The sequence below is a fragment of the Periplaneta americana genome, chromosome 13 (genome assembly GCF_040183065.1).
Source record: "Periplaneta americana isolate PAMFEO1 chromosome 13, P.americana_PAMFEO1_priV1, whole genome shotgun sequence".
NCBI lineage: Eukaryota > Metazoa > Arthropoda > Insecta > Blattodea > Blattidae > Periplaneta > Periplaneta americana.
This window is the reverse complement of record NC_091129.1, coordinates 12,051,506-12,076,536: the sequence shown is the minus strand read 5'-3', so window position 1 is coordinate 12,076,536 and position 25,031 is coordinate 12,051,506. Positions and strand designations below refer to the sequence as shown.

Sequence of the window (25,031 nt, the reverse complement as noted above, 5' to 3'; positions counted from 1 at the left end):
AGAATTTTTCTCCGTTCCATTACACTTTCATCGTATGATGACGCAGAATATCTGCATGGAAATATCGGTACATTAAAATAATATATATGAGCTATCATGTTTCAAGTTGCATGTCAAAATTATAAACAAAATAATTTTTAAAAACAATTTAGACATAATTTCAAGGGATCTGTTCACTTCATTCTCTTTCTGGTACCATTCTCAATTGCATAAAAATTTTACAGAGCAAAATTATGCAAAACAAAATTTTTTGTATGTAAAGGTGTACATACATATACCTTAAAAGCCATAAGTATAATTCTAACAGATGTTACTGGCAATCGTTATAATATTGTAAATATTTATTACCCTATCTTCATCCGTAGTTCTACCCATTTCATTACTTTATAGACTACAGTGGACTTTATGTTGTCAGCAACCAGCTGGATACATTAAGAAGATTGATTGATGCTCTTAAAAGTAAATTACAATTTAAGTAATTTAATATTATTTAAACAATGCACCAGAATTAAACAGATCAAGAAACCGACATTGTCTTACTTTGTAAGTAAGCATATCATTAACTCAAAATTTAAAGATTGATTAATGCAGATCAAGCTCACCCTATGTGAGGGAAAACTTTAGAGAACGCTAATGGACTACAAATCACCAGTACCTGAAGAACCAAGGAAAAAATGCTGTGGCGATATTCTGCAGGACATGTGGCCGCTCATCTACATTGGATCTTCATCTTCCTTTCTTCAGAGTGTGTTTCGCCTTGTGAAAAAGGCTCAGTTATGAATAAAAATAACCTCTTAAGTGTGTGAAGCTAAAGGACTGTCCACAAGACATGATTGTATTGGGGAGCAAGAAGGCAAATGACATTGTATCAAATGCCTCGACATTAAATAAATAAATATTTAAACAAAAATATATACTCTAAAATATCCCCTTTACAGCAAACTCTCGATTATTCGTGCTAATCACCAGACAAAACAGCACGAATAAACAAAAAACACAAATAATCGGAAAGTTTATTGATTTGCCACAATAATGGTTTAGCGTAAATCATAAACATATGTGTATAGTAAGCTAGCTTACTGATAATAATAAATTTGTATTAACAAAAGCCGCCCTGAATAAGGGTTCGATAGATCGGCCTACTAATCAATTCATAAAGAATAATAATTAAAAACAATTGTGTGACAATTTGAAAGAAAAAAAAAACATTAAGATAAATGATACGAAAACATAGGAAATCATTTACAATAAAAGTTTCTTGGGTACAAATGATTACTAATTATAGCTAAGGTTGATTTTAACACATGAGATCCTATGGCATCAATCGTTGCATCGGAAATTTTAAATTGTTTAAGTTGATTTAAAGTTTCTCGTGGGATCGTGCCACGGGCACCGAACATGAGCCCAAAAACTGTCCAATGTGTAATGTGGTATTGTGCTCCGAGATGTTGACAACAAGGCTCATATATGACTTGTTTTTCACGACACACCTCTTGTGGCTGTTGCTCATGCATCTCGAAATGGATTGTGGGATCAAGAATGACACCCTTATCCTTCTGCCGATCAATTATGATGATATCAGCACGTCTAGTAGAGCCATCAGAAAAGATGCAACCAACCTCCTCATAAACCTCATAGGAAGCATTCTGACGGATTGAAGATGCGATTAGAGAACAAATCGTATTATGTCTGTTGATTCGGAGCAATTCTCCATGATGGCAGAAACCCAAGACATGAGGAAGCATTTCTTGCTCGTCGCATCTTCTATTACTATTTTTACTTTTCACGGAAGAATAAAAAATATCAGGCTGTAGTTTAATCATTGAATTTATCGCACTGGTATTCTCCTGGAACTGTCATTGCTGTTGCAGAACTTTCACCGTTTGTTTTCTGGATGAAAGTAATCACAATCAGTTTCTCCGTCTTTCAGATGCATTTAATGTTTTCTTACAACGGAACGTCGAGAAAAGAATCAACACAATGATCTATAATAACTGCGACATCAATTTAATTTTAAAATAACTGTCGCCAACATTAGACAAAAAAACACAATAAATAATAACAGTTAAAAAGTTAACTAAATTGAAATTAGAAAGACAAAACATTCTTTGTTGCTTTAACGCTAACACATTACACATTCAAAATACACGATATCATTTATATTTTGTTGTTTCTAATTACAGTACTAAATACATTACTGCATTGAAATTACGGTACAGTACATTGTTAGATTTAGCTTTCATAAGTTTTTCTTGTAAATAACTGTATATCCGAAAGAAAATTAGTTAATAATGGAGTTCGACAAGGTTATCCACTATCACCAACTTTATTAAATATTTATATAAATGAAATTATTTTAAAATGGAACCAAATCTACACATCAGGTATCAAAATAACCAGTGCTCTAACATTAAATACCTTACTCTATGCCGATGATCAAGTCATAATTTCCGATTCAGAGGATAATTTACATTAAATAAAATATTAAAAGATTTTGGGATGGAAATTTCAGCACAAAAATCAAAAGTAATGGCATTTTTAGGACAAGACCCAGTCAGAAGTAAGATAATACACAATAACCAATGCCTCGAACAAGTACAAAATTTCAATTATCTGGGTTGTGAAATATCTTATCAAAATGAAAAAGATGTGAACAAGAAAATTACCAAATTTACACAAATTCTAGGAATAATAAACAATACATTAAAAGCTAAATTAGTACAAAAATCTACAAGAATAAAAATATATAATACACTAGCATTACCCGCCCTTTTATACGGAAGCGAGATTTGGACATTAAAGAAAAAAGACATGAACAGAATCAAAGCAACAGAAATGAAATTTTTCAGGAGGACATCAGGATATACTCTTTTAGACCGAAAAAGGAATGAAGAAATTTTAGTACAATTGCAAGTAGAGTCAGTAGAAGAAAAAAACAAATACAAATTAAATTGGCTAGATAATGTAAGAAGAACGGAAAATTCAAGAATCCCAAAAATTATGATGTAGTATAAACCTAGAGGACATCGTCGACCAGGAAGACCTTTTAGAAGACTGCTAGATGGGGCCGAAACAGGTCTACAGAGGCCTAATTCGTGAAGGATGATGATGATAAAGTTTTTCTTGTTCCCCTCACTTATTTATACCACAGCTGTTTGTCGATTATTGTTGTTTATGACACGCACCCTGCTAGTTGTGCGAGCTCAGTTCACACGTATTAGAAATCTCCTGTTTCAATCTTTCGAACACCTTTGCTAAAGAAAAAAAAAAAAGCCTTGCACGAATTGTCCCATATATTCGAGCAAAGTATCAACACGGGAATAAGATGAGTGTAACGTGAAAGACTATTGAAATTTATGTAGGGCCTATACATAATTATGTAGGTTGTATTGTAAAATTAGGTATTTTATTTATGTTTTATTATTATTGTGTTAAATTGTATTGTGTATTCTTATTGTATTGTGTATAAAACTGTATATGTATTGTAAAATTGTATTGTGTATTGTAAATTTTATTGTGTATTGCTTATCATTTTATTGTGTATTGTTTATATTGTACGCAGAACTGCACGCATTGTATTCTTCACCTGACATAATTAGGAACATTAAATCCAGACGTTTGAGATGGGCAGGGCATGTAGCACGTATGGGCGAATCCAGAAATCCATATAGAGTGTTAGTTGGGAGACCGGAGGGAAAAAGACCTTTGGGGAGGCCGAGACGTAGGTGGGAGGATAATATTAAAATGGATTTGAGGGAGGTGGGATATGATGATAGAGACTGGATTAATCTTGCACAGGTTAGGGACTGATGGCGGGCTTATGTGAGGGTGGCAATGAACCTTCGTGTTCCGTAAAAGCCATTTGTAAGTAAGTATTGTTTATATTGTATATACCACTGCCACAGGGTGCTTGCCCACTTGCAGTGTAAATAAATACATACATACATACATACATACATACATACATACATACATACATACATACATACATACATACATACGATCTATAATAACCGCGACATCAGTTTAATTTTAAAATAACTGTTGCCAACATTCGACAAAAAAACACAATAAAAGTTAACTAAATTGTAATTAGAAAGACAAAACGTTCTTTGTTGCTTTAACGCTAACAAATTACACATTCAAAATACACGCTCATTTATTTTGTATTTTATTGTTTTTAATTACAGTATTAAATACATTACTGCATTCAAATTACTGTACAGTACGTTGTTAGATTTACTGTCCAAATTTCACGAGAGGATCCCTGCTAGGGGAGTATGGTCCTTGCGGGGTAAGAGGAGACAGTAAGCCAGTAACTCAGTGTTCTTGAAGGAGCAGGTGGATGGGAGTGGTGTCATTGGTCGGCTGGTACAAACAAAGCTCAGTTAATGGCCTGCCAGTTCTGTGTTGGGGATAGGTTATGATAGTGGGGGGAAAACTTGCGTTCCTTGCTCAGATCTTCTCGTGAAATGCGGACTGTAGCTTTCACAAGTTTTTCTTGTTCCCTCACTTATTTATACCACAGCTGTTTGTCGATTATTGCTGTTTATGACACCCAGGCTGCTAGTTGTGCGAGCTCAGTTCACAAGTATTCGAAATCTCCTGTTTCAAACTTTCGAACACCTTCGCTAAAGGAAAAAAAAAGCCTTGCACGAATTATCATAATTTTAACTTAAACATAATTCTAATTTAATTTAAGCAATTTCATCTTCGGAATTTTTTCCGAAACACATTCTATATAAGGCAAGGAGTACCTGTCATCTAAAGATTTAATATTATTTCACAGCTAAATAAATATTGAACATAATTATAACAAATAATATCTATTAAAATTTCCGCACTCTTATCTAATAAGAAGACTGATATATACTTACCTTTGTTTTAAGAATTACATATAGCTAGGATGAAACCTACTTTCCTTAGGTACCCTCCACAAAACTGGCTTCATTTATACACCGATGGATCCTTGATCTCCAGGGAACAAGGTGCCGGTGCAGGTGTTACGTGCTGTCTCTTCTCACTTTATAGATCTCTTGGATATGGAACAACAAGTTTTGATGGAGAAATCGTTGCAATAAGTGAAAGTCTCAGGAATCTTCTCTGCCACATCAATAAATTTAAGAATGCAGTTATATTGTCAGACTCCAAAGCAGCTATTCTATCAACAGTCTCTAAACACACACCTTCATCTCAAACAGCAGAAATAACTAAAATGCTCTCTCAATTAATATCACTCAATAAAAGAATTGTATTCCAATGGATACCAACCCATTGTGGAATCCTGGGAAACGAGAATGTGGACGCTTTAGCAAAGAAGGGCAGCACTGCTACTTACAGACCTGTTACTAAATCTACGTATTACTCTGTGAAAAGATTTATTAAATCTACATACTTAGACTTCAACAAACAAAATTTGATAACACAATCCCAAGGGAAAAAATGGAACTCTCTGCATCATAATCCACAGTTAATTCCCGATTTACCACGAAAATCGTCTGTAGCTGCATTTAGATTGGCAACAGGCCGTGATTGTTTGGCCAAACACCTGCAAGAATTGGAATATATCAGTCCCCTAACTGCCCATTGTGCAACTCAAACCAAGAAATGGATTCGGAACACCTCAAAATCTGTGCTTCAGTGGCTGATCATGATATTATCAACAGTAATCTCACTAGACGTTTTGATTTATCTAGAGAAAATCAAAACTCGAGTGGGATTTAATTGACTATTACACGATTAGAAGAAAGTATATAAAGATTAGAAGTAATGAAGTACTCCAATACAATAAAATATTAATTGACTTACGAAAATACAACATTACAAATATTACGCTAGATGCATGCTAGATGGCAGTAGTGAGCAATGCCTTCTCGTCGAGAATTTCTCGATCTATTATACACGATGGCAATGTTACTAGTCAAGAAGGCTTTGTTGATTCAGTTTCATTTTTATTAAAATGCAACATTCCACTTCAATTATCCGAATCCCAGTAATCAACGTCACTTGACAGATGATTTTCAATAAATCTTAATCTCTGATACGTGACTATCCATAATATCATATAGCAGAAGCTATAACATAACCTAACTAATATACACAAGTGTTAGAAAAGTTTTAATTAACGACGATGACATAAAAAAATAAACATGAATAATTTTAAAAGGAATAATTATTGAATGTACAATTTTCAAATTTGAATGTGGTTGGTGGTTCAGTTGATGTTATATTGGACGTGTGCGTAATAGAAGTGGAACTCGTTGATTTAGGCCTACATGGTGTATTCTCCGAATGGTGCTCTTCATTTATATGTAAATCGGATTTCAGAAGATAAATAGGTATGATCAGTGATTTTTATTAATTCTTGTTCTTGAATGCCAATGTGAGTCATATTTGAAACTGCTGTGCATAGACTGGAGTGGTTTGTAATAAATATATATATATATATATATATATATATATATATATATATATATATTTTTTTTTGACGTCCAGACCAGCGCAGTTTCAAATGTTGGCAAACAAAGAAACAAATGCTAGGGACGCGATAAAATTAAACAAATGCTAGGGACGCGATAAAATTAAACAAATGCTAGGGACGCGATAAAATTGTGCGATAAGCAGCCATGATTGGTTGAAATACGTCTTTTCGTACGGTTTCATTGGTCAAAAGTAGTATGACGTAGTAAGAGTGTAATAGTCTTTGAAAAATATTGGAGTGCAAGAGATCAAATGACTTTATTGTCAAACGCCTGGCATTAGAAAACAACAACAACTTTCCTCAATGTGGATTTAGATTAAAAAGAATAAATAATTAAATCTTCACATGTCTTTGGTGTTGATAATGATGGTTTTATTACTTCCTCCACACGGCGTTTACAATTGGTGACTTTACATGGATATAATCTGATTTATACATTTAATTTGTATCATTAGTTGATTAAGCATTGAGTGGGGGTACGTACAGAAAACACTAAATGAAGAAATATATATACACACACATATAATAATTTTTTTAAGATCCTGCATTTCTGTTTCCCATTCTTCATTTTTAACAGTTAAACAACAAGAAGGAAAAAAGTGAATTACAGATCTGGAATCTAGTTACATTTGTTTTATATTAATTACAATATACGTCTCACTAATGTTTTTTTCTTATCTTAATTGATCACAACAGCAAATCACAACTTGTAGAATCGCTTGGTTTAAGACCGACGCGACTACATTTAAGCTAAAACTGGACTTACTTCAACATTGATTTCATTACTTAATTATAATCTTCTAAAAGAAAAAAAAAAGGTTTTCTTGAATGTTGCATTTTTTTTTTTATTCTCACTTCCAAAATGTGAATTTCCTAAACTGTGGCTCGACTATGCAATCATTGATACATGAAGTCATGATGCATTTGACATACGACTTTGATAGTACAAGGCTTCCACAATTCCTGCTTTATGCCAAATGTAAGGAAGCGAAATTGAGTTTTCCTGAGGTGAATAATACCATTTAAATTCAGAGCTGAAAATGTCTTAAAGCATCTCACAAATTCAAGCCGAGAGAGCAGGTTTTGATTCATTTGATTTTTATTCGATTAACAAATGTTAAATGTTTTGAAAAATATCCACAGATCTGGGAACTGTGGTTAAGGAAAATGTACCAACGATTAAGTAAGACCGCAGTTTGGAAATCATTTTATATATATATGTATGAATTCAAAACTTAAAATTCAAACTGAGTCGTTTACTCCCTTCCTTTATACTCTATATCTGTCTTGTTTACTGTTACAGTTGATAAAATTATTCAACTTTACTGTTGCTGTTCGTATCTTTAAACCCGTTGCAGTTTCAATTTCGGTGTCGTGCATGTACATCACGGATATGAAGCCAGTTTAACTTGTCTTGGTGGTAAATTCCTGGTGATGCTGAGAGGATTTTCGTGTTGTTAGACTAGAGCTCTAGGCCAGGCTTTTAGTAGTTGTGATCTTTGATGAACAATCCTTTGTCAGCAGCTGCTCCTTGTACGCTGCCTGCCTGATATTTGCCTACAGCAGCTAGTCCATTAGCCTGAAAATATAATGTATACTTAATTTTACCATTCACTACTGTTAACATATTAACTCAAATTGATATTCTTGCTTACATATTTAATGTTTTGTCACAGAAATAAAATATTTTGGAAAATATTCACAAATATTAATCCATTAAAGAACATGTAAAATAAAATTCATTTTTTGCACATGGTACATGAAATAATTCTCCATTTGTGTTAGCATGTAACTGATGTTCTTAAACTGCAATGATATGAATTATAATTAAAATATGTAATATAAATTGCTCATTAGATCCTCTAGTCAGAAGGTATACTTAAGAAATTGAGGATGAAAAAGAAGAAATATTGATAGTGATTAGAAAAGTATTGAGTGTATATATATTCCGATACTTGTGACAAAATAAATTACCAATTACTACAGTAGAAGGAAAGATATAAGGAATGTACGTAGATACCGTAGTAAATAAACAATTAAACAAAGAGAAAGGGAAGCAAAAAATGGATGAAGCAAAGGAGAAGAAGGGTAGGAAGATAAAAGAATAAAGTCAAGATCATATTTAAACCTTTTGCAACTCAAGTTACACTTCAACAAAAATTGAATGCAATAACAATGTATATAGGCATTAATTTAGTAAGAACATGTAGTCCATAAATCCAACAAGTAATTCTGAAACTGTTATGAAAATGTAACTGTGTGTACCAGTATTCTAGTACCATACTGATCAATTGTCATCACAAAGATAGCAATACTTTTTCAATAAAATGAATATTTTAAGGAACTAATGAAGTTTAAATTCACATACTTAATGCTATAAGAATTTGGACTAAGTGAAAACTCACAACAATTTTTTTAAATTTGAGTAGGTTATTTTACGACGTTTTATCAACATCTCAGGTTATTTAGCGTCTGAATGTGATGAAGGTGATAATGCCGGTGAAATGAATCCAGAGTCCAGCACCGAAAGTTACCCAGTATTTGCTCATATTGGTTGAGGGAAAACCCCGGAAAAAACCTCAACCAGGTAACTTGCCCTGACCGGGAATCAAACCCGGGTCACCTGGTTTCGTGGCCAGACACGCTGACCGTTACTCCACAGGTGTGGACACTCACAACAATTCCAAAATCTCAGTCAGAAATTCGATGTGTTGCAAATATAATAAACAAAGAATGAATAAAATTAATGGAAGAATATTTCATACGAAACTGTAGTTGAATTTTATTACAGCAACAACAAATAGTGCGACACCCATCCTGGCTGCAGTGACGTCATTAAGAAGTACAGTTTTTATGTGTATTAAGAGGGGGAGGTACACCATAACATCGGCCTGCAAAAATTTAGTGAAATTCATTTTTTTATATCTCAGCTACTATGAAAGCTAAATGAAAAAAAATCCATGCCTCTGAGATTCTGGCAGATATGTACAACCATGTATTATCAGGCAGTACATCTCACTTGACGTTATGCGTCCGAGAAAGAACAATACATTTTAATAGTGACAATGTAAATTTTACAGCACTTTAATTTGCAGACGATCAAGTAATTGTCAGCCGTAATGGAAATGATCTGCAAATAGCAGAATAAATGAAGTTGCCAGTAAATATAATATGATTATCTCCACAGATAAAACAAAAATAATGGCATTCTTAGGATCTTTTTCAATCAGAACAAAACTTGTACTAAACAATAAAACCATAGAACAAGTGAATACATTCAAATATCTAGGCTGCAACGTCACTTATAACAATAGTCGAGAAATAGATAAGTTAAATGCTTTTAATTATTTTTGTGGAACAATACGTCGAACTTTAGGTAGGAAAGTTCGGAAAGAAACATTACTAAAGTTTTACAAAGTGATGGCTTTACCAGCTTTACTGTATGGATGTGAGAACTGGGTTTTAAGGAAGAAATACGAGAGAAGAATTGAGGCTGTTGAAATGAAATTTTTGAGGTTTGTGGCTGGCTATACACTACTTGATAAAAAGAGAAATGAAGACATTAGATCCGAATTAAAAATGCATAATATTATTGATGTAATAAGAAGACATCAAAACAATTGGCGGGAGGATATACAACGCAGGCCAGAAACGTCAATTACTATAGTCCCGACGCTGTTATTTCCGGCATGACTCCGCCTCTTTGCTTACGTCTTAGAAAGTGAAGTCCTTATAAAGTCTAGGTAGGTAGTATCATTCGCCATTTTTGTTCTTACGTTCCCGAGCTACTATACGAGGAATCTATTTGCCACACCGTAAAACATTATCATGTCGTAGCTCCTATGATAATAAATCAAACGCAATGTAATTCAGCAAATAATTGAGCGGCAAATAACGTCTTCGTGTGCTTTCTGCGAACCCCAACGAAAGAGCTAAAATGGCGGGCGATTATATTAAGTATTTATCGAGCCTTAAGAAATGAATCAGCGAATCACAAGACGCACACGTTTAAATGTAGTGGACCTGCAACGCGATTGGCTGCCTGAAATTAGAGCGACGGGACTATAGAACAATATACACTCACGACCCTCGAGGGAGAAGAAACCCAGGAAGACCCACAAAAAGATGGCGGGACCAGTTTTGATTTGGAGTGGAACGGATCTTATGGTCGATACCATAATGCAGATGATGATGATGAGAAAGAGCAATTGTTTGTATGCATATGAAGTGTGATTAGTGTAATATGTAGCTAGTCGGAGGGAGAAAGAAACTGGCCACCCTACCCCATTATCTCCTGGCCTAGCTGCCTTATAATTGGTGTCTTGTTGGTATCGCTTGTGAGGTTCAGACCTGTCTTCGGACAGTTGACTAAACAAGAACAATCTATATACCGTTCATTGATCATTTTTGTGAATGTTACCCTCAGTAAATAAGCATCATTTTCTGAATGAACTTCCAGAAATGTTTTTAGTATTATTCAATTTTTATTTTTGAATGGATTCACTTTCATGGAGGGATGGGATTAGTGTTGGAATTTTCTCTGGGTTGCATTTAGGATACTTATTTTAAAAAATAATAAAAGATAAAATTACCCAATTGAGATTTATGGACTACTTTCACATTAAGTACTAAGTTTACAAACCGTGAAAACTACAGGAGGAAAGTCATACAAAACTACTGTTGATCTAGTAAGAGTGGTTTTTAACATAGTTGGAGGCAACTGAAGACACGCTCTTGATGGATCCAGCCACATACTTGCCTCTACAGGCCAAGCCATTTGCCTGCAAGATACACAGCAATGGGCATGCTTTCAACAAAACAGAGTAAATAAATGCAGGTTATATGTACAGACGGAGGAAATGCATAGTGCTACAGCAAGCCAAAAGAATGCAATCTGTGCAAATGACAAGCAATAAAAGTTACAAGGTGCTCAAAAGTAAGTAATTACTATTACTATAATTCTGTCTTTATTGCTCAATTCCTGTGATTATTTCTTCAGTTTCAATTACGGAACAATTGTTTAGGAGCTCTTCACAGGGACCAGTTGGGTTACATTTCTAGGCTCTCCAGATACGATTAGCTAAATCCTTCCTGGACTGTGCTAATCTAGAAACTAAGACTTAAAAATAGTTTCGTGATTTGCTGCCTAAAAACATTCATGCTACTTAAGATACCTCGCAAACTTCTAGCGCAATAATTAACAACAGATCCCTATTAGAAACAACGACAATCAAATTTCTTGGCTTAAAAATCGATAATGTGTTAAATTGAAAAAATTATATTAAAGAAATTACCCCCAAACTAAATTCAGCATGTTTTGCTATTCGATCTATGTAAGAGGTGGTAAATATCAATACCTTAAAAACAATATACTTTGCATACTTCCACTCGGTAATGAGTTTTGGAATAATATTCTGGGGAAATTCCACAGATAGTAACAGTATATTTCTATTACAAAAAAAAGTAATTAGAATAATAGTAGGTGCCAAATCTAGGGAATCTTGTAGGACTATTTTAAAAAAACTACAAATAATGCCCATGGCTTGTCAGTATATTTTTTCATTAATAGTCTTCCTCGTATGTAATTGTGAAAACTTTGTAACTAATTCAACAGTTCATAGCATAAATACACGTCAAAGAAATGACTTCCATACTCCATCAGCAAGTCTATCGTGCTGTCAAAAAGGAGTGCGTTATATGGCAGTAAAAAATTTTAATAGCCTCCCTATCGATATAAAAAATGAAACTCAAAACGTAAGATTATTTAGGGCCAAATTAAAGAAGTACCTAATTTCTCACGCCTTCTATTCTGTAGGTGAATTCATGACATTCAATAACACTTCATGAAATTGATACTAAAACTGTGTGTTGTACTAGTAGACTATATTGTAAATCTCGTCTGTATATATTTCATCTAGACTGTGACTATAAATTAAGACTTTATAATAGTATTAAGTTTTTTGACTTGTTCCATATTCTAGCTGTAAAGCAGTGTATGAATACCATGGAATGTTAATAAATACAATACAATACAATACAATACAGTATATAACAAATATTCTTGATGAATGCTCAACCATGAATTCCTCACAAAGTCAAAACTGCACCAAAACCAATGTGTAAACAACGGCCAGATACATTGATTTATAATTAAAATAAATGAGCAGGTCTGAATAATAAAGACAGAAATATAAGACTGTAAAATTAATTAACTTTGCTTGAAATATATGTACAAAGATTACGAAGGAATAATAAAATAAGTTCAAAACAGCAATACATAATTACAGTTATATATACTTAAAGAGGATTTGTGAAATATAAATAAAAACAATTGCAATCAATAAAGCAGCAAAAGAAAAAGTATCTCTTACACTGTATTAGCAATATTGATAGCAATGAGAACAGAAGATAACTGAAGATTAATGTTGTAACAAAATTCAATCAGTTTAGCTCAATGCACATGCTATAGAGTTTTTGTTCACACAATGACGCAATGTACAATATCTCACACTACCACTAAAACAAGACTGTTCATCTTCATCTTCATTGTCACCTTTACCAAAACCATTATCTATAAATAATCATAGTTGCCAAAGAAAACATTTGGCAATGAGACATTTTCACTAACTTCGCGAGAATTACTACCCGACTTTTTGCTAAAAAACTGCAAAATTAAGCTTTGCGGTCACTTAGACATAATCAAAGAACCGGGAACAATAATATGAAGTTTATATTAAAAATACCAATTGTCAAATGCACAAAACATTAAACGAATGTTTCGCAATAAAGTCAGAACTCTAACAACGGGTGAATACCGCTCTTAAAATGAGTTTAAAATCGACAATGCACAATATTTAACATTTTCACTGCAGAACTGTCAAAACAATCTTTTCAATATGTTTCACAAGTTATATTTCATATTGTGTCAGTTTAATTTTATTACAAGTCAATACTAAGCAGTTGGTCTCTCTATAATAAAGATGGCATTGTTTTAATTCGAACGTTCTGCAGCACCAAGCACAGGGATTATACTGAAAGAGGGATAGGAAGACTATGCCTTATGTCGATGTAGATTTTGTTACTCTGACAGTGAAAAATTAAAAAAAGGAAACGATTATGGATAAAAGAACATACTAAAATCTAAGTATGTCTTTTTTTTCAAATATTCAAAGGGACCTCCCCCCTTGCATACACCCCTGCGCAGGCTATTTCAAAAGTACAAGAATAAATTTGAATTTTGAATTAATTTTGATAAAGCTGTCAAATAAGTCGAATTATAATGAAGAAATAATAAAATTTTAGTTTTGTTTCCATCTTGACTTATTTTAATGTTAACCCAGAAGTATATTTGTTAACACATTTTAAGGGGAGAGGATGGTATTTTTTGGTGAAAAATGAGTAAATTATCAAAAAAAAATTCTTTAAAATACCCTGTGATATGTATGGAATGCATTGCATAACATTTTGTGAGTATTTGTGCCCTTATCGGATGTTGAGACGTCATTTTTAAACTTCCTGCGCTATGGATTTTTAAATCACACGCCCACTTTTATCGGTTTCCAGTAACTTCATTTTTTTTGCTACATTGCCAGACAAAAATGGATATAATTTCTGAACTATTAAAGATACATGCATGAAATTTAGATCACACTTTCTTTAGACTATTAGGAAACTTTTCTCTGTAACAGAATTTTGTTAATTGATTTCATTTTAAAAATACGTCCGTTTGTTTGCAAGAAAGGAAATCAGAAAATTGTTATTAAATTTTAATTGTTTATTTTACAAACGTAGGGACTAATGTCAAAATTCTGTTACATACAGTTTGTAGAACATGCTTTTGCAAATACATTGGAAAAAATTGTTTGAATCTATCTTTAAAAACGGTTTAGATAAATCGCTTTTAGTACAATCCTGCATTGGGTATATTTTTTTCAAATTTGGGCCCCAAAATAATTATCTTTTTTTCAAAATATTTTTATTTGGTTGAGTTGCCACAGCTATGAGCTCTCTACATACAAAAAAATAATATTTTACACCAAATAGGAAAAAAGTTTTAAAAAATACCATCCTCTCCCCTTAATATTTTACTTGTGAATGTTTTCGTCCATTTTGGGCATCTTCAGACCATAAAGATATCTGTGCATAATTGCATAATATATGTTGAAATTCTACAAACAATTAATGGAAATTTATAAATACACTAAAAAACATTTTCTAAAAAGGTACACTAAAATACAGCAACAAATGGTAGTTGTATGATAAATATGCATATTTAATGTCATATTATAATCATTCAGTGACAGCTAGAGATCGCAAACGAGTTACTATATTGGAACAATAAACTGTATAATGACTAAAAATGATTACTTGTTTAACAATAATCTAAGAGTTAACAAATATACTTCTGGGTTAACATTAAAATAAGTGAAGACGGAAACAAAACTAAAATTATATTATTTCTTCATTACAAGAAGAAAGCTTCTATGACCACTGTATCACTACACTGACAAACATGGCTTACTGGGAAGAAAAAAAACGAACTAGGACCAGTAATCAATAACATACAACACAGTTTTATTTAAGAATGGCAGCAAAACAATTTTTAAGATAGCATAAGATCGTATTTTACAGTCACTATGTGAACAAAGCGCAATATTTATTTATGCATCATGCGTTAATTAGGCAAGACGTACCTCGTACAGGAGTTTTATGGCTGAGTACATGAGAAAGAGGGAAATAAAATAGGGGAGAGTTGGTATCATCACTGACCTTGGCTCTCTTGATGAGTTCGTCCTGTGCAGCCTTCACGTTGTCTGGCTTCCCTCCCCATGCTCGCAGCACCGACGCCTACACACAAACATATCTTGTAAACTTTCTTGTAAATTCACTCAGATCTTAGCAAGTGCTTGCTTTTCTGAAGTCTGTTTCTTCCACATTATAATATATCACAAGCAGATTAAAAATAAATTGGGTTTATTATTTTTTCTTTGTTGTACTACTGGGTGTTCAGTTCAAAGTGCGTCATGGCTCGCTGTATGCCATCATGTGGCTAGCCGATGAGCCTAGAGAATTAAAAAAAAAAATGTTATGTTTTATTTAACGACGCTCGCAACTGCAGAGGTTATATCAGCATCGCCGGATGTGCCGGAATTTTGTCCCGCAGGAGTTCTTTTACATGTCAGTAAATCTACTGACATGAGCCTGTCGCATTTAAGCACACTTAAATGCCATCGACCTGGCCCGGGATCGAACCCGCAACCGTGGGCATAGAAGGCCAGTGCTATACCAACTTGCCAACCAGGTCGACTAGAGAATTCAATCTTCCTACACTTCCGCAGAGGCGTATTACTTATGTGCCAGAGAAGTTGCCTGGCAAGTATGGCGTTCATTCTGAAGAGTACTTACCGATACGTACGGTAACGCCGGTAATGGCAGGAATGTGAACTGTTTCGAAACATGTACTGAGGTGAGTTTTTTTCTTACTATCGAGATATGGGGAGAGGATTAAGACGATTACTTACGTATTTGTTGACATTAATTTTGATGGTCAACATGGACACGGAGCATTTGATTTGTATTGTGGAATGTTGTCGTACACAACTGATGATAACAAATACCCTGCGTATGACTTGCCCGCACAAAAAACAGTTCGAAAAAGGTTATGGTAGCACACAGACCGTACAGACTGCCATCTGTTGCTACGACGTTCCAGTTATACCGTACACGTTCTCAAGTTCAGATTGAATGCCTTGATTAATACGCAACTTCTCTGACATAAAAGCTGAAACTCGCTTCAAATCGCTGACTCATCAACAGTGACATCATGACACACTTTGAAATGAACACCCAGTAGTTTAGGTGTTTATACTACATGTTGAATCTTTGGTACACTACTTTTAACATTTGAATATAAATAATTGATTAAATGGCGATCTTACTCGTGTTAATTATGTAAGCATGTGCGGCTTACAGCTGTTTCGGTGCTTCTTCACACCATCCTCAGAGCCTACTAGATCTCGGCGCTATCTCAACTTCGCTGCCTGTTGTGTGGGTGCGTTCGTGTGATGAAGAGTTGTGTCAAATAGTGTGTGTGTTCCGAAATTGATCTGTGTTTTGAGAATTTGATCAGGGTGTGTTTTAGTGTGTCTGTATATTTCATATTGTTCTAGTGTGTTGAGTTTTTGGTTTTTGGGTTGTATGTGTAGGATTTCCATGTCTGTATTTATGTTATTGTATGTGTGGTTAGCATTAGTTATGTGTTCGGCATATGTAGATGTATTGTGTCCTCTGGTTATTGCTTTAATGTGTTCTTTGTATCGAGTTTGGAACGATCTGCCTGTCTGTCCAATGTAGAAAATGTTGTTAAATGTTTAATAGTGGAGACGAGCCTTAAGTGTTGCGTACACCACAGATGATTCCTATACTAAGAAGTGAGAAGTTCGACGCACCTGCAAGGCACGTCCATAGCTGAAGGTGAGGGGCCAGGGTTTCTTGCCGTTGTACTTGTTGATTGCATCAAGGTTTATTGAGGCTTCCTCCTCAGACTGTCCACCAGAGAGGAAAGTGATGCCTGTTAACAAAATAATACAAATGCACATTATCCGAACAAAAGAACACGAGTCTCAATTTAATGTTCCTTTGCGTATTGTGCCAACATATTATGTTTTAAAACTGATTATTTAAAGACGCCGTATCAACTTAGAGGTTATCTAGCCTTTGTGGAAATAGCGACAGACAGAGATAGCAAGATGAATAGCCAGAGAATTCGCTATGAAAAATATTGTCATTCATCTTGGGTAGATATTCCAGGACGGAGAAGAGGGAGCATGTAAGTTGGATCTGGACCCATATCTGAACGCTGCTAGTTCCTGAGCTGTGCTAGTGGCATATTGTGATTTCTGCCATCACTTTCCTGACTTAATAACTTTGTAATTTTATATACCGTAGACTGGGGCTACTTTGATAATTTTCAAAGTATAAGTTGCCACAACTTTTTTAACATTACATTTTTTTTAATATTGAAAAAATCATCATAATATTGCACAGATTATAGCTACTCAATTATTATAAGAGTCTTTTATTTGAACTGATAATTTCGTAGTAAACAAAATCATAGTGATCAAAGTCATATCCTTAGTGAGGCGACTTTGATACCCATGGTTTTTATACGCTGTTATCAAAGTCACCTATCAGAGAAATACATACTTCAGTGGGGAAAAAAAAAATTATTCCCTCTATGTTTTATTTCACAATGCAGAACTGCAAGCATTGTATTCTTCACTTGACATAATTAGGAACATTAAATCCAGACGTTTGAGATGGGTAGAGCATGTAGCACGTATGGGCGAATCCAGAAATGCATATAGAGTGTTAGTTGGGTGGCCGGAGGGAAAAATACCTTTGGCGACGTCGAGACGTAGATGGGAGCATAATATTAAAATGAATTTGAGGGAGGTGGGATATGATTATAGAGACTGGATTAATCTTGCACAGGATAGGGACCGATGGCGGGCTTATGTGAGGGCGGCAATGAACCTGCGGGTTCCTTAAAACCCATTTGTAAGTAAGTAAGTTACTGGTATGTAGAAGGACGTCTCCCCAGATGGCGGATGGGGGAAGGTCGATGGATTTACTTATGTAATCCTCCCGGCTAGGTCCGAGGGACGCGATGACCAAAGACAGATGCGGTCCTCCATTCATATTGGGGGTTTTTTACGGGTGATGTAACTGCCAAAATATAAATCTGGTGCCCGGTAAAAACAGTTATGGTCCTGCCCTGCAATGCAATATCTGCAGAAGACACTGTAGCCCAGAAGTATTGGAGAGCACGAATGCTAATGGCTTCATTGCTAGATGCAAGGCATTGAAACGACGACAACAACAACAACAATGGATATTTCCTACTTGAAACACATTTAAACTGTCTCAGTTCGTAATAAACTAAAAGTAAACAATTCATTCTGTCACACTCTTCTCTTGTCATCGCTCCACTGCTTTTTGGCCTGAAGGAGAAACGAGCAGTGAGAATGCATTCAATGTACACTGTCAACACAAACTACAACTCAGGGTAAGAGACACTGCAAATGTGTTACTTCTACTGTTGACACATAGGGACCGCTATTGCCAACAACAACAACAGCAACAACAACAACCCAAATGTACCTAACTTTCGCCTACAGTATTTGTTTGTAGTTTCCTGCACCATGGACATAGTTACCAGCAGTAGTGGCCCGCGGTTACAAAGGTTGGCAGTTCTGCATGAAAAAAATAGTGTATCTAGCAAACGCATGCTGTTTATTGCATCTAAATCGGATAACGCATGTAATTACAGCTCCTTCTCAAAGTTGACTCTGCACCCGAAATTGTACTCCAATCATCCGTGCGCTACACCTCTCCCACGCAGCACAACTATACGTAATGGTGATATGCTCCACATGTTGATACTGGAATGAACAACCCAGGAACTTTCTATCATTCAGTCGGTTTTAACTCCTACCGAATTTCGTTACACCAACTTTTCTAGCCTACACTCATACTGGCAGACGGAATTATAACACATTGAGCTGGGAGTTCTCTGTGCAATTTCTCTTTTAATTTAGAAAAGGGTTGGTCGATTAGGTTTTCACTTCATTCATTTTTAATATAAAATATTTCCTTAGACGCACTGACTAATCACATCACACCACCCACAGTACTATAACACACTGGAACTGTAATGATATACAGTATCCAGAAGCCTGTGTGTTCAAACGCAGGTCATAAAGAGATGAGGGTGTTGGCGGTTCTTTTGTATATTCGGAGAGAGCTGCTTCGGTTGCAGCTCTAATGCAGTCTTATGGGGGGTTGAAGAAAACCAGTTTTCTGCTGCCGACTACCCTACGTTGAGCTCCAGGAACTGCCGATCACAGATCCGAAAAGTACACTACAGCTAAAATTCTCGAGCAGTTCAAGGCTCCTACAGACAGTAAAATCTCGAATCGAAGGAAAATGAATTGGAAATATAAATGAAACAATGAACTAGATTACATAAAAGCACGTTTTACATTTTACAGGTCCATGTAAATGGCGGTTCTGCAGCTCTGCAGTTCTTATTGTGCAGCCGCCCCTGGTTACCAGACACCAACAGGCCTCTAAATTCAAGCAACTTTCTACCTGTATCAGCACTCTGCCGTAGCTCTGAAAGGAGGCTTCAGCAGATAATAATTCCCTTCTCAAATGACTCCGTGTCCTGTCCAACTTCACGAAGGATTTTACAATCTTTTCGAAACACCCTGTATAGATCAGCCAGTAAGGAAAGAGAATACACTGTATGCAAATGACAATCCGGAAAATTTTTGCAACAAACCTGATTTCATCAAAATTCTTTTCAAGTTTAAGTACAATAATGTAACACACCTACAACAGCAGCTGGTACGGTCCTGTTAAGGGCTGTCACAGTTGCAGCAGCAATGTCGGCTGCAGTGTACTTAGTGGGACAAGATTGGCCGGCTGTCACCATGTTGGGCTTCAACAGTGTGCCCTCAAGGTACACATGGTGGTCGTTGAGTGCTTTGTATACTGCAGCAAGGACTGTCTCCGTCACTTTCTGTGCACGTTCCAGATTGTGTTCTCCATCAGGCAACACCTATCAAAACACAAGAATAAAGCAATCCTTTCATAAGGTGACTTTATTACAAAGCAGTCTTAAAATCAACAATCAAATTTATAAATATTCAGCTGCAGTCTAAAACATTTATCATTGGTTTAGAGCAGTGGTGGGCAAAATGAACGCAACCCACAAGACAGGATTTAAATGGCAACTACACTGGTCAAAAAAAGTTAAGCATAATTAGGCATATAACGGTTTTTATTAATTAAAATAAAATAGATAAATTATAATTGGGTTTCTTGGTTCCACAGAATAAATTTAAAAGTAGAAATACACTATTTGTTAACAATGGGCTCAATATGAAATGAAAAAGTTGCATTGTTTGGAAACAACGGAAAAGATAAGGAAAGCTGAAATTCGTACATCATCAAAGAAAAGGAAATGGCGCTTTCAGTACCCTGTTTAATAACGTGTTGGTCCTCCACGAACCCTGAGGCACTCTTGTATGCGACGGGGCATACTCAGTACCAACGCATCTAAGCTCTCCTGAGGCAAATTGTCCCATTCTTCCAAGGCAGCATTCCTGAGTTCTTGAATCGTTAATGGGTGATGTGGACGATTGGAAATGGCTCTCCTGAGAAAGCTCCATGCATGCCCTATGCAGTTCATATCCGGTGAGCATGCTGGCCAATCCATTCTTCGGATCCCATGTTCTACCAGATACCGCTGCACACTATGAGCATTATCGTCCTGTAGAGTGAACTCTTCTCCTACAGTCTCTGCAAAACCACTTACTATGGGTTGGAGGATGTTGTTCTCATACACGGCAGCAGTCATGTTTCCCTCTATTGAAACCAGTGGTGTGCGGCGGCCAAACATGACACCTGCCCAAAACAAGATTGAACCACCAAACTGTTGGTGACGTTCCACGGTCATTGAGGGATGATTTCGTTCTCCTGTTCGTCTCCATACGCGAATAGAGTTGTTGTCAGGGTGTAGGCCCATTCTCACTTCGTCTGAGAATAAAGTTCTGGTCCATTGGCCTCATGTCCAATTCTCATGTGCTCTAGCCCATCTTGCACGAGCACCCCTGTGATGTGGACGGAGTGCTGGAGTCTTGAGTGGTCTTCGGGCACACAACCCTATGTCATGAAGTCTATTGCGCACAGTTTGGCTACTTACAACAACACCAGTGGCTTCGCGCAAGTCATGGCGCAGAGTTGTAGCTGAGGCTATAGGGTTCCTACGTGCAGATAACCTTACATACCGGTCCTGACCTGGTGTTGTTTTGCGTGGACGGCCCTCGCGAGGTCGATCTGCTATTGATTGGGTTTCCTGGAACTTTCTCCACAGTCTGGAGACAATACTCTGATTCACATGAAGGATGTTAGCAACATCAACTTGTCTCATGTTTTGTTCCATCAAAGTGATGATTTTGATGCGGTCTGCCATTGTAAGGGTGTTCCGAGCCATTGTACTGCACTATGAAGCAAAACGATACTGATTGAACTTTGCTCAAATTGTTTACTAGCCGTGATTTGGACGTTAACTAGTGATGCAGAATAAAACAAATGAAAGAGTTTGAATTGGTAAATATAATATGTGCCACATAAAACAAAAAGAAACATAAATATCAGGTATTATTGGGTAAACTGGAAATATGCTTAACTTTTTTTGACCAGTGTATATATACTGTGGGAGGGGTTGCACTCTACAGTGCAGTGACGGATTTACAGACAGTTGCGCCACTACACTCCTGTCTACCATATGTAATTAGAATAGTCCATTCACGTGATATTTAATTAATCATTTTTCAAAGCAATTTCTTCGAAATTGGGATTTATATCTGTGCATGCTATTTTCAGTTGCGCAAGGAGATGAGCATCGCTTAAGCAGGATCTGTGGCTGGACTTTATAAATTTCATTTTAGAAAACAGCTGTTCGCACCGGTAGGTGGATGAATAAATACAGTCATTTCCCATAACTATGGTCCTGGAACACAACCATTCAAAGATCATTGTAGAAGTAACATAGACCGTTCGTAGATAGCTGCAGTGACTTGAATTCAAACTACAGTACAGCAAGAATATAGATAAACGATGTACTACGTTATGGAGTACAAAATTTGAATAGTTGTATCGTGGACAATAGTTATGTTCCAGGATCGTAGTTATGGGAAATGACGGTACTCATTATTTTTGAAGCAAACTGTCTAAGCAGTGGATATGTAGTACTGGACATCTTTTAAAAAAATTTAGCCTCCAGTAGACCTCCACATTCTGCTTTCATTCTGCAAATCCAGTACCTCTAACTGCAATTCTGGGATAACATTTTCAATTTAAAAATGAAAAGGAGAGGCAAAAATATTGAAATCTTTCTCCATCCTTTGAAAATCACTGAATCTGTGTTCTTTGAACTCGTATAACAGGTGATCTATTTTAAGAATGTACATATTTAAGTTCGCGTCCTGAATATTTGTAACTGATCCTAAACATGAGAAATGAAAGAACCGCCTTTCTTGTAAGTGTGATATCCTCTCGATCCATATGATTCTGCGAAAGACATTGTATCACTAATGAAGCTCCGAAGTACAGCAGTCCAGTATAATCCGCCACGCACACGCGCAGTATTTTCATGGAGTGGGGGAAGGGGAAGGTAGGAGGCAAGTTTGATGCTTCGCTGAGGTCTGACATCACTGCGGCAATGCCGCAGGAATGCCCACCATTGGTTTAGAGTGTAAATCTGCTAACTACCAAAAAGGAACTTTTACAAGGGAAACAAAAAACCGAGTTTAAATTAACTCTGAAATTTTAGGGCCAAATTCAAAGTACAGGTACAAATACTGTACTTTGCATTTGGTCCTAAAGTTTCAGAGTTAATTTAAACTCAGTCTTTTGCTTCCCTTGTAAAATTTCCCTTTTTGTTAGTTAGCATGTTTATATTCTAAGCAAATGTTATGTTATAATTATGTATTGATATGTACTCGGACTCAAAAACTGTATATTCAAGATCCTTCAGGTGCAAGATATATTGTATATCTAAAGAAACAACAATAATAATAACAATAATAATAATAATACAGTAGAACCCCGATTATCCATCACCCTATTAACCGACTGGCGGATTATCCGACTGTCTATTTCTCGCTCTTTTTCTTCTTCTTCAGAAATAAATAACTTAAATAAAGTACTGTTTTGTACATCATATTAGTAGCACAGGTTAGTATATACAGTCACGAAGCTGAATACGTAGGGAATATACATCCAGAGATAGTTACTAACCACTAGGATCACTACTATCGACTCATTACAGACAATACGAAATAGTACCGACACAGTCTATTGTTCCTAGTACCCTCACAACTCAAGCTTCGTGATTGTATATACTAGACTGTTGGTAGGCTCTACATATGTTTTTTTTTCTGGAGAGTGTTATTACAAGCCTTTATTGTTACACAGCATTATCTACTGTTCGAATTGCCGGTCTATAACATAACTTGTATATAAAATGTCTTCCACGGGTGTTAACAGAAAACGTGTTGTGCTAAGTATCGAAAAATAAAATGGAAATAATTGAATGGTTTGTAAAAGAGAAACTGTGGCTCATCTCGCATCAGAATATGAGATTGGAGTTACAACTGCGCGATATAATACAAAAAACAAGGATAAAGAGTAAAAAAGTATGCAAATCTACAACATGAGACCTCCTTTATTCCTACATTTCCTGGGACAGTCATTACGAAGGGCTTCCTTGTCCTTTAAAAACACGTTGTTGACAACCAGACTTCAATTAGTGAACTTCTGATTCACTACATAGCGAGTTAAATACAAGACCATGGAGGAAAAATCTTTCATGGTACGGATTATCCGATATTTTCGATTAACCATTCAGTCCATCCCCTTCATTACCACGGATAATAGAGGTTCTACTGTAATAATAATAATATGATACAAGGGAAGAGGACACATTCAGGTTTAATAAATATACTGGTTTCGACATCAACAGAAATTAAATTGAAAATAAATTATCAAAATAAACGTGTAGGTACAGGTAAATCAAGTAATTAATTAATCAATTAATGGAGGAAATAAATAAATCAAGAATAATAATGAATTTAAATTGAAAATCTTCGGGATTTTCTTCCAATAGCTGAGGACCGTTTTTGCAAAACTTGCTAACTGAAAAAACTAAATTTTACAGGAGAGACAAAACACTATAGTAAGCAAGTTTTGCTGTATGTCTCACTTATAGCAGAAAGCAAGTTTTGAAAAAACGATCACACTTTGACACGCTACAATGAAGAGAAATAACCCAATTTTACTAAGATGCTTTGAACATCATGTAGAAGCCTGCCTTATGTTAACGAATCCATCAAAATCTCAATTTTGCAGTTAGCAAGTTTTGCAAAAACGGTCCTCATTTATACTTTTGTATCTACAGGCCAGGCAGTTTTGAAAGTCCCGAAACAATGCTGAACTGATTGGCAACCATGCAATCACTGGCATTCCCTCCATGAAATCATGGCACTACCCGCCTGCAGTCAAGTGTGAGTGAGATTTTATCTGAGAGCAATATTGTGCAATAGTGAGATACAGTAGCGGCTGGTGGTCAAAATAATGAGTGTGCTACAATCTCTATATCGGCCTACTGTATACACGTATATGCATTTATCTTAATTTGGGACTCGCCTAGTGACGAAATATGGAGTTCCTTCCTACTACAGAACTTGTCAATTACCCTGGTGTTAAACGTTAAACCCCTCCATCCTGGACATCATACTCTTTTCTATTGACAGTTTGCAAGAGCAGTGAGACGATCCTGGGACATAGTGTTTCTTAAAAACGTTTTTATGCGTTTCAAGCAAGAAAAACATATTTCTGGCTCAGCAGTGGTCATTGGTGTTGTAACCAAAATATTTAACAACTTCGTTACTTCACAGAATGGATCCCGTGAATTGTTGGA

At 35.7% G+C, this 25,031-nt stretch overlaps 1 protein-coding gene across 6 annotated transcripts in view; it reads right to left on the bottom strand.

The window, feature by feature from the left end:
- Window positions 1-6,831: 6,831 nt before the first annotated feature.
- Window positions 6,832-25,031, bottom strand: part of Ald1 (fructose-bisphosphate aldolase) — a 227,935-nt gene continuing 209,735 nt past the window's right edge. For 4 of the 6 annotated variants that reach the window (XM_069842918.1, XM_069842920.1, XM_069842922.1 and 1 more), the window contains 5 exons: window positions 19,877-20,105; window positions 16,930-17,051; window positions 15,251-15,328; window positions 11,124-11,262; window positions 6,832-8,060 (listed from right to left, as the gene is read on the bottom strand). In XM_069842918.1, the coding sequence (XP_069699019.1) occupies window positions 11,167-11,262; window positions 15,251-15,328; window positions 16,930-17,051; window positions 19,877-20,105 (525 nt within the window). In that variant the 3' untranslated portion in view covers window positions 6,832-8,060; window positions 11,124-11,166. The remainder of the gene's footprint in view (window positions 8,061-11,123; window positions 11,263-15,250; window positions 15,329-16,929; window positions 17,052-19,876; window positions 20,106-25,031) is intronic. The other 2 variants (XM_069842919.1, XM_069842921.1) reach the window with 1 other exon arrangement.